This window comes from Engraulis encrasicolus, chromosome 9 (assembly GCF_034702125.1).
Source record: "Engraulis encrasicolus isolate BLACKSEA-1 chromosome 9, IST_EnEncr_1.0, whole genome shotgun sequence".
Lineage (NCBI taxonomy): Eukaryota > Metazoa > Chordata > Actinopteri > Clupeiformes > Engraulidae > Engraulis > Engraulis encrasicolus.
The window spans coordinates 22,771,567-22,781,566 of NC_085865.1; the positions used below are offsets into that span (position 1 = coordinate 22,771,567).

A 10,000-nucleotide genomic window follows, 5' to 3' on the forward strand; every position below is an offset into this window, starting at 1 on the left:
TCAAATAAATACTTTTTTCACTGCACGAGCTAGAAATCATACATTCTTTGAAACTGACTAGACATTTGCTCATGACACTGCAATTGTGGGTTGAAATTGTGATGAAATTTGCAGCATGCAGTACAGACAAGGTAGACCAGTTCTAGCCTAGTGCAATGAAATCTACAAGCATTTTAAAAAAAGAATAAATAAATAAATAAATACATACATACATACATACATGCATACATAATATATTTATATATATATAATATGAAATATTTATATATAATTTTATATGATATTATATAGCCTATCTGTTTGTGTATGAATTAATTTACATTTAGGGCAGAAGAATCTTTGCTGACCAATCGCGGATGCTTACATTTAGGGCGGAAGAATCTTTGCTGACCAATCGCGGATGCTTACATTCAGGGCGGAAGAGTCTTTGCTGACCAATCGCGAATGCTTCAAAACCATTGAATGGAATTCCATAGAAGCCCACTGTCCATGTATATACATCAGTGGGTTCCTCATTACATTGTATGTACTGAGAAAGGGGACCTGTTAGATGACTTTGTCCGGGTCCCAGCAAAAGCTATCAGTGGCCCTGACTGTGTCCATCCTCTTTCCCTCCTGTTGCAGGTGTGCAGTGCCGTGCAGAACCAGGACTTCACGCTGATCGAGGACTACTGCCTGGGGCTGAAGGCCCTGCTCTACCTGCGCAGCCTGGATGAGCTAAGGGACTGGGACGGCCAGTCCCCACCCACCGCACCCCACCAGAGGGGTAAACCCATACCCCGTCTGGAGGACCTCGTGGGGAAGGTGAGTGTGCTGTCCATTTTTTCGATGTTCTAGGGAATGGTAAAACACTAGGCTGCGGCTGAATTAGAAAGAGCATTCCTCAATGTTGCGGTGCAAAAATATTTACTGTGTCCAGTATGATTAAAAGTGATGAATGAAACCTTGGTTAAAATAAAATAGACAGTCCCAACTAAACGAAAGTGTCATGACAGTGTAACAGAATAGAGTAAGTAACCGCAAGCCAAAGTCTATTATGTGCCTGCTTGCTGAAGTCACCAGTATTGGGTGGAAATTGGGGCTGGGGTTGTCTATTCTTCTCTATTTTGAAATGAACACTGTTAACAAAAGTTACAATGTAAGTAGATCAAATTTTTAGACCAAGACTCAACAAAAAAAACACTCAACTCATTAAGGACAAGGTCTCCAAGAAGGGGGCAAGGGGCTGCTGGGGCAGTGTTTGTTGTGCACACCATCACTTATCACTTGTTCTGAACCCAGGATTGACATCTCTGAGTGCTATAAGCTAACCAGAAAAAATATCTACCCATTAGAAAAAGGCTACGCTTCCTCTCACATCCCCTGTGTTGTCTTGCCATCCGGTAGATGTCCAGGTCTGTAGATGTCCATTAAACTAACCACATGCCCCCAACTCACACCCCCACCCCCACCACCACCACCACCACCACCTCCACCAGACAAGAGCAAGGTATTCATTAGCTTTGCATTAACCTTTCTGGTCTAGCCTCTCCATCTGTCCATTTCACATCATCAACGTCAGGAAAAAACCTGCTTCATAATTGCAGTGCCATTGGAAATGTAAATGCCTGAGTGTATGCCAGAACATTTTTTTGTTTATTATTATTATTATTATCATCATTATTATTATGAATGCCATTTATTTCATAAAGCAGTGGGGCGCCGCCATTTTGTTGTTGTCACAGGGAGCACTCAAATCCACCATTTCTCATTTTAGCCCGACAAACAGACAGACATTCAGGCATTAGACAGACAAGAGGTTTCTGCTTGCTCTCAGTCACCTCCATTAATAGACGTTGGCACACACTGAATCACCATCAAATAAACAATGTGGGGGAAAAAATATTCCTCTTTCTGCTCGCAAGCAGACATGAAAGTCTGGAATTGTAGATTATAATGTGAACACGTTTTGTTGTGTCTGTGTGTGTGAAATAGAAAGTGTGTATGTGTGTTTGTATGTGTGCGTGCGTTTAGTGTGCGTACATGCACATGTATTTGTAGGTGTGTCTCCGGGTGTGTATTTTGTGTTGCCTTTGTTCCTGCCATTTCCGCGCGGTACAATACACTCTTACACGAGCTATAAAGTGCCGTGTGAAAATGAGATTTGACAAAGGCCATCCTTTTTGTCATTCCATGCAGCAGACTTCTACACACATCGTCTACGTACACGCTCTCCCACTAATCTCCCTCCACTCTTTGTGTTGAAGCAATGTTACGGGAACTCTCAAATAAGCACCAAAACTTCACTAAAGCCCCATTTCAAAGCTTAGCATTAAATGTGTGCTTTATCAGATCCAAGCCTTTCTTAAGCTTTCCCAGCTAGTACACCAAGCGGAGGGAGGAATTTGAAGCTATGTATCTCGCACTCAGCACTCCGTGTGTGATGCAGCAACTGGTGATTTCCCTGGCATGCAACTGTGGGATAGCGGCACTGCACCGTGCCACGCCTGCATAATCGATTAAATGCTAAGGCCACAGGCCCACAGGACAATGAAATAATTGGGTATCTGGTCGGGGGGGTTGGGCTTAACGTCCTACGTCACTACTAGTTTAACCAATGACAGAGCAAAAGAATCGTATGTGGGGAGGCTAACGGCAGGAAGTTCATGATCTAACTCGCAGCTGCTGGCCGGGGCCATTAAACCCTTTAAAAAGCTCAAGGTTGTTTAAGAGCTCATAGGTAGCCCTGACATTCAAATCGCAACATTAGAGGACTTGGTTAGTTTGAAGTGAGAAGATAGCACAGGATGAGCTAGCCAGACCTTTGTTTTTGTCAAGCAAAATAGCACACTGTGTTGGCAGCTAGCCTTTTCTTTTCCGTTAAAAAGATAAAACATTGAACCAGTTTACTGCTTTGGCGACAGTTCAAAGAGTGCTGTGGCATTCAAACTGCAACATTGGGGGGCTTTGAAGGTGTAATACATCACCAACATTTAAAAGTGAGACTGGTAAGCTAGCCTAGCCAGTCAGTCAAAACAGGACTGTCAGGAAGGTTCTAAGTTAATTTGCATACTCGCAACCCAAAGAACATCCATTTTGGACAAAATATCCAATGATTTCATTGTCCCAGAGGCCCACAGGTATGACAACATGAGAGAGAGAGAGAGAGAGAGAGAGAGAGAGAGAGAGAGAGAGAAAGAGAGAGAGAGAGAGAGAGAGAGAGAGAGAGAGAGAGAGAGAGGAGAGAGAGAGAGAGAGAGAGAGAGAGAACAGATTGGGTCAGCAAAGAAACAAACTTGGTTAAGGTGAGGGAGAAAAATATGGCTCATGCCACCCAGTCATAGAGGCATGACAACACCAGAGAGAAAAAGAGAGAGTGAGAGAGAAAGAGAGAGAAGTTAATTTGCATACTCGCAACCCAAAGAACATCCATTTTGGACAAAATATCCAATGATTTCATTGTCCCAGAGGCCCACAGGTATGACAACATGAGAGAGAGAGAGAGAGAGAGAGAGAGAGAGAGAGAGAAAGAGAGAGAGAGAGAGAGAGAGAGAGAGAGAGAGAGAGAGAGAGAGAGAGAGAGAGAGAGAGAGAGAGAGAGAGAACAGATTGGGTCAGCAAAGAAACAAACTTGGTTAAGGTGAGGGAGAAAAACATGGCCCATGCCACCCAGTCATAGAGGCATGACAACACCAGAGAGAAAAAGAGAGAGGGAGAGAGAAAGAGAGAGTGAGAGAGAGAGAGAGGAAGAAAGAGAGAACAGATTGGGTTAAAGTGAGGGTAACTGAGGGTCGGAAAAAAATGTGTAGTAATAGTGCTAAGTGTGAGTCATTTCCATGCCAACAGGACATTATTGGGCCAACTTGTCAGCGTGCAGTGGTAACAATAACAACAGCAGCCGCTACAACTCCAGTAGCAGTGGCAGTACAAACAACTTTACGAGGGTCCTGGACAACTCATCTAAATGTGCCTGATGTCACTACATAGTACAAGATAACAGGGACCCAATTCTGGACTCCCTATCTCCCTGGGCCTGGGACAACTGGCCACTTTGTCCTCCCATGTCGCCTTCCATGCTCTCAGTAGCAGCATCAACATCAATACCGACAGTAGCGGCCGCATCAGCAGCGATGTGGAGTAAGCTTGTGGGCTTGAGGAGGCAGTGGGGCGGGAAAGCCGTGTGGTGTCATGTAGAAACATCACTGGCAGACACAGAGTGGCTTGCCCCCCACCCCCTCAGACCTCCCCAGGCGTACTCTGCTCTCTCACTCGCTAGATACACCCGACATGCACGGATCATGGACATACAGCACTGTACAAGTCGGGAGAAAAAGTCACTCAGCCCACGGGTCACAGGAAGGTCGAGGCTGGGGGCTGGAGGCTCCAGTCAGACAAGTCAGCCCCGGTCTACAACAAGTCAGCCAGCCCCTGTATAATGTTGCAGTGTCGGTCCAACATGGTAGGCTCAATATTGTGTTTTGGAGACCTGTGAATTGACTCATGATGTGATTGAAGTGAACCATGAATGAGTGAGTGATTGACTGACTGAGGGAGTGAATCAGTGACTCAGTGAGTGAATGTGAAAGTGAACGTTTAATGAGTGAGTCAGTCAGTAGGTTGGTGTTACGGTGGCCAGATGTCCGTCTTTAGGCCGCACTGTCCATCTTCTCAATGACTTGTCCAGCGTCCGGCATAGCATCAAGCCGGATGCCTAATTGATTAAAATCCTTGAAAATTGCATCTAAACTATACCAAATTTTCTGGGGGAAGACCTCCACAACTCCCGTCCCAAAATATGTCCTCCTTTTTGCGGTCACCCAGATGGTCACCCTAGTTGGTGTTTAAATCAGTGGTTTGGTGAATGACTGAGTGATTGAATCAGTATATGAATGAGTGAGTCAGTGAGTGAATACTGTGAGTCAGTGAATGATTCAATAAATGAGTGAGTGATTGAGTTAGGGCGTGAATGAGTTAGTGAGTGAATGAATGAATGGATGAGAAAGTCATTGAGTGAGTCAGTGAGGAGGTGAGTGAATCAGTCTGATGTGGAATGAGTGAGTGAATCAGTGTATCGGAAAATGAATGAGTGAATGAGGTGTGGAGTGAGCAGATGAGGTAAAGTAAATAAATGAGTAGCTGAATAGTTTCTGTAAGTTAGTGAAATAAACATCTTAGTGCGGTAGAGACAACAACAGGTGACTGATTAGAGCAAAAATACTGAGTGAAATGAATGATTGTATGTGTCCTTGTAGATATCTGAAAGCATAAACAGTTTCTAGACATTAGTGAAAAGATCAGAAAGATTGAGGAGGCCCATTACTGGAGGTGGAGGCTTAGGAGTGAACATGTTTACGTGTAAACTCCGGAGCAACTCCATGCACTTCAAAGTGTAAGTCAACGTGTATGTATGTGTAACACTTCAAAGAGTATATATGACAAGATGCACATTAGGCTGTACATGAATGTCTTTGGCAGGTTGAAAAAGATCGAACGCACATCTTAACAGCTGTAATTGGTTCTAGAGATGTAGAGTCTGTGAGATTTGAGATGAGGCGTTCTCTCAGTGAATGAAAATGTTTTAAAATTGGAGTAGCAGATGATATGTGTACTTTGAGGGTGTGATTTATTTGCACCTAGATTTCATTTCCTCTTGTTTGCATTATAAATACACAAAAATATGCTCAAGGGTTTCTCAGACACATTTGTTTCAGGGAAAGCTTTTCATTTTTTGAGAAGTAACAGTCAGATTTGATGGAGCATATGTCTGCAACCGTCCTGATCTGAATGGGAAAAAAAGTCTAAATAAAAAAAAAACTAAATTAAGAAAGTTTTGTAAGTACAAAAAAACAAACCAAACAAAATAAGCTACTAACATAAAAAGTTGGGTCTCTTCAGAGGGCCCATTAGCCTGCTAAACACAGATTGTAACATGCAGCGCGGGAGCACGCTCATGCTCCCCGCTGGCAGCCGCAGAAGGCAGAGGGAAATCTCGAAACCACAGGTGTGCTTTTGGCAGGGATGATAGTGCCATGCCTGCACATCCACAACACACACTGGAGGTGTATGGGGGAGGGGTGGATAGGGGCTGGATGAGAGGGCAATGGATGACTGGGAGGAGGGCTGGGGAAGCTAATGACACACTGATCCCTACAGTCTATCTTCCTACCCTAACCTACCCCATCATACGCTACCCCCTACCCTATCATACACTACCCCCTACCCATTCCCTTGGCCTCCAACAGGGCAGGAACGGGCAACGACTCTCCCTACTCCCACTTAGTCTTCTCTGGATTACCACCTCCTGGCGAGGCTGGGGCGCATTCAGCTAACCCAGTTATGGGTTATGGGGTAGTAGGGGGTAGTGTGGATGCAGTGAGGAGAGAGGGGGGCATAGGCATAGGCAGAGGCAGGGGCATGCCCAGCTCCCCAGTGTTGTATGGGAGTTTGATGCAGTGAGGGGTGCTGGGAGGTGTTGAATGGGAGGAGGGAGAGGGAGGAGGTGGAGGCTGAGGTGGAGGCATGCTCTCCTCCCCCAGTGTTGGGTAGCAGGTCGAAGCAGGGATGTAGAGGGGGGTATTGAGTAGGACAGGGTGTCAGAGGGAAGAACAACCAGAGGTAGGGGCACGCTCACTTTCCCCAGTGCTGGTTGGAAGGGCTGGGGGTTATTGGGGTAGGAAAGACTGTCAGAGGCTGGGGCTGGGGTATGCTTGCCTACCCATTGCTCCACAGGGGGGTACGGCTGCTGTGGGGGGTGTTGGGGTGGTGGCAGATTCACCTCCCCCAGTTCTGGGTAGCAGTGGGAAGTGGAGATGTGTGTGTGTGTGTGTGTTGGGGGGCGGTGGGTGGAATAGGCGGAAGCCAGGCCGCTAGCCGGGCAGTAGGTAGGGGAGTAGGGACGCAGTGGGGAGTACTGGGTGGGCAAGGGAGGGAGAGAGAGACGTCAGCAGAGGCTGGGGCATGCTCGCCTGCTGGGTAGTCGGTGGGTACGGATGCCGTGAGGCGTGTTGGGGTGTTGGGAGACTAAGAGGCATAAGCAGAGGTGGTCGCATACTCACCTCCCCCAATCCTTGGCTCGGGTGAGAGTGCATGTATGCAGTATGGGGTGTTGGGGTCGGGAGGTTGAGATGGAGGGGGCAGGGAGGGTGATGGAGGTAGAGGGATGCGGAGGGAAAGGTGGAGGCGTAGTTGGGGGTGGGGGGCGTTGTTAAACAGGGCTTTAGCTGACTGTGCAGCGCTGTGCTGTGGTCTGGCTGTGCGGCACGCTGTAGCCTGGCAGGCATCGGGAGCTAATGAAGCCCTCAGCCAGACAGATCTGGCCCGCGCTGTGTGTGTGTGTGTGTGTGTGTGTGTGTGTGTGTGTGTGTGTGTGTGTGTGTGTGTGTGTGTGTGTGTGTGTGTGTGTGTGTGTGTGTGTGTGTGTGTGTGTGTGTGTGTGTGTGTGTGTGTGTGTGTGTGTGTGTGTGTGTGTTTGTCAAGTTATGCTTTCTCTCTCCTTGCTCTCTCTGTGATGTGCGTGCATGCATGCTTGCTTGCGTGCGTGTGCGTCCGTGTATGCGTGTGCACATACGTGTGCACATGCACATGGTGTGCTTGGCACATGGTGGTGGGTGGAATTGTCTGTGTGTGTGTGTGTATGTGTGTGTGTTGTATATGTACGTATGCATGTGCAATTGCAAGTGCATGTGCTTTATTTGCGTGGTAATGTGATTACACTTAGGTACGGGAATGAAGGGTTATTTAAAATATTAGGCAGACCCTGTTTGCTTACCTCGTGCACAAGAGTTTATTTCAGGTATTTACTGCGCAAGGTTTCCATTCTTGGATAATGAAGCAAAGCTCCTGTTCCCTATTTTTTATGTCTGATACCAAGAAAATAACAGGTGGCTCAGAATATCAAAACGCTCAGCATTTAAATATTCCACTCACCAGGGGATTGTGAAGTTAGTGTGATTGGAAATATTTGCACAAAAAGTGTGTTTCCGGCTAACTAGAACAAGAGTAAAAAGCGTTCTGACCAGACAGGGACTAACATATGGCATCGGGGGAGAGGAAAAAACTAGAATATTAATGCATGCTTGTAGAGGAACACAGCGATGAATACTGGGATATTTGTTGCACTGCACAGTACGTATACTAAGAACAATAACATCGCAGTGACGAATGCTTGCATGTGCATGTGCTACGTTTGCAAATAGAAAACAGAAAGATATACAGTATACAAGCATATGATGGACCTGTTCAATAGTACCTGAAAGAAAAATCGATTCACCAATTGATTTATTGATTGAGAATGTTAGTAATGTGTAGCAAGTGAACAAAAAAAATAAAATAACAACCACCCACACAAACTACATATCATTTATGCATGGTGAGATAATTACCCATTTCCTTTTTTTACAATGTGGGAAAACCAATGAATTTCTGCTCGTCAGAGTTTAAACGCCCACTCAGAATTTGTTTTGTGTTGCATTTTTTTGTATAGCAATCAGTTCGAGGAACCTCCCTCCCTCTGTACACCTCCCCCCACACAGCTCCTCTTTAATGTGACACTTCCAATTAAAAAGAGGCTTATATACGGCAGCATATGGAAGCGGCTTGGGCCTGGTGTTTTGCGTGGGCGCTGAGCGAGGTGGGTGGCGCACGTTAGCATTAGCGTTAGCTTTAGCGGGGACTCATGGCTGGCCACAGAGCCACTGCCAGCTCTGGCCGGGCCCGGGTCAAAGTCATTCTGAAAGGTCCCTCCACCCAATACATATATTATGTAATGAGGACCCAATTCGGGTACTCCTATGTAATTTTGCCTGAGTCAACTAACCCCTTTGTCCTCCTCCGTCGGCTTCCCTGGCCGGCTGGAGCGAGTCGAGCCAAGCTTGCCCCCTAACCCATTAGCCTGAGCGGGGCCCAGGGCCGGGGAAGATGAACTGTTATTGCCAGCCCTTGTCAGCCTTCTCAATGGGATCTTTCATTAGCCTCTCTTTCAGATCTCACCCCAGAGACTCTGGCCAATGGTTCTCTCGCTCAGCGCTGCTTACCTTCTTTTGTTAGCTCATGGCCCTCTTTTTGCCACAAGGAGTATGAAAAAAAACATAGCGATTTGGCCTTGACAATAAAGGAGGAGTACGTGCTTACAGAAGAAAGCCACCCATTAAAATGTTACATTACATTTATTTGATCAAGCTGGATGTAGGAAGTAATTATGTTGATTATAGTCGTCTGCGGGCTGATGGTACTTGGTCAAAAGAATGTGAAGAAGAAGAATGTTGTAGTCATTACTATTTATTATCATCCTAGGCGGGCACCTCAGAAGCTCCTGGAGGGCTACTTTGCGCCCGCTGGCACCACGTTGGTGACGCCTGAATCAAATAAATAATGTCAGGCCATGAGAAGGGTTGGCACACTCATTAGGCAGTGCTTTCCCTCCTTTAATTGCAGGTGCGTAAGATTATTTGAAGAGTTGCTGAGAAGTGCTACAAGCAGATCCAATTTTAGGGTATTTTTGACATTGATAGTTTCCTCTCCTCAGAAAAAAATGAATAAATAGATAAATAAATAAATAAATAAAACCTGAAATAAAAAATGAAAAAGTCACTGCGTTGCGTTTTCAGTAAGCTGACAGTTAGCTTGCATCACGTCAAGGCGAGTGTTTTCTTCGCCGTAAATGCATTATGTATGAAGTCACAGATGTTTTAATGGGTTATTTGTTGGCTCGGAAGAAACACACGGCTGATTAGAACTCGGGGAGGAGAACTGAGCAAGTAAAACACATGGGCAAATCAAACCCGATGACAAGTTTGGTTTTGTTTGTCATGTTGTTGTGTTTTTCTCCTCCGCTCCTTCCTCTCATGCATGTGTCTTTTTGGTGTGTGTGTGTGCGTGCGTGCGTGTGTGCGTTCTTGTGTGTATGTGTGTGTGTGTGTCTTTGTGTGTCTGTGTGTATGTGTGTGTGTGTGTGTCAGAGAAAGTAGGAGGGAAGGGGGAAGGTGAAGGAAGGTTTAAAGGAGGGAGGGGAAAGAAGATGCAT

The 10,000-nt window shown here is 46.0% G+C and overlaps 1 protein-coding gene across 1 annotated transcript in view; it reads left to right on the forward strand.

Moving 5' to 3' along the window:
- The window catches only part of dpyda.1 (dihydropyrimidine dehydrogenase a, tandem duplicate 1), a 290,320-nt gene that overhangs the window by 268,139 nt on the left and 12,181 nt on the right, over window positions 1-10,000 (forward strand). Inside the window, exon 20 of the mRNA XM_063206772.1 lies at window positions 625-804. Within this exon, the coding sequence (XP_063062842.1) occupies window positions 625-804 (180 nt within the window). The remainder of the gene's footprint in view (window positions 1-624; window positions 805-10,000) is intronic.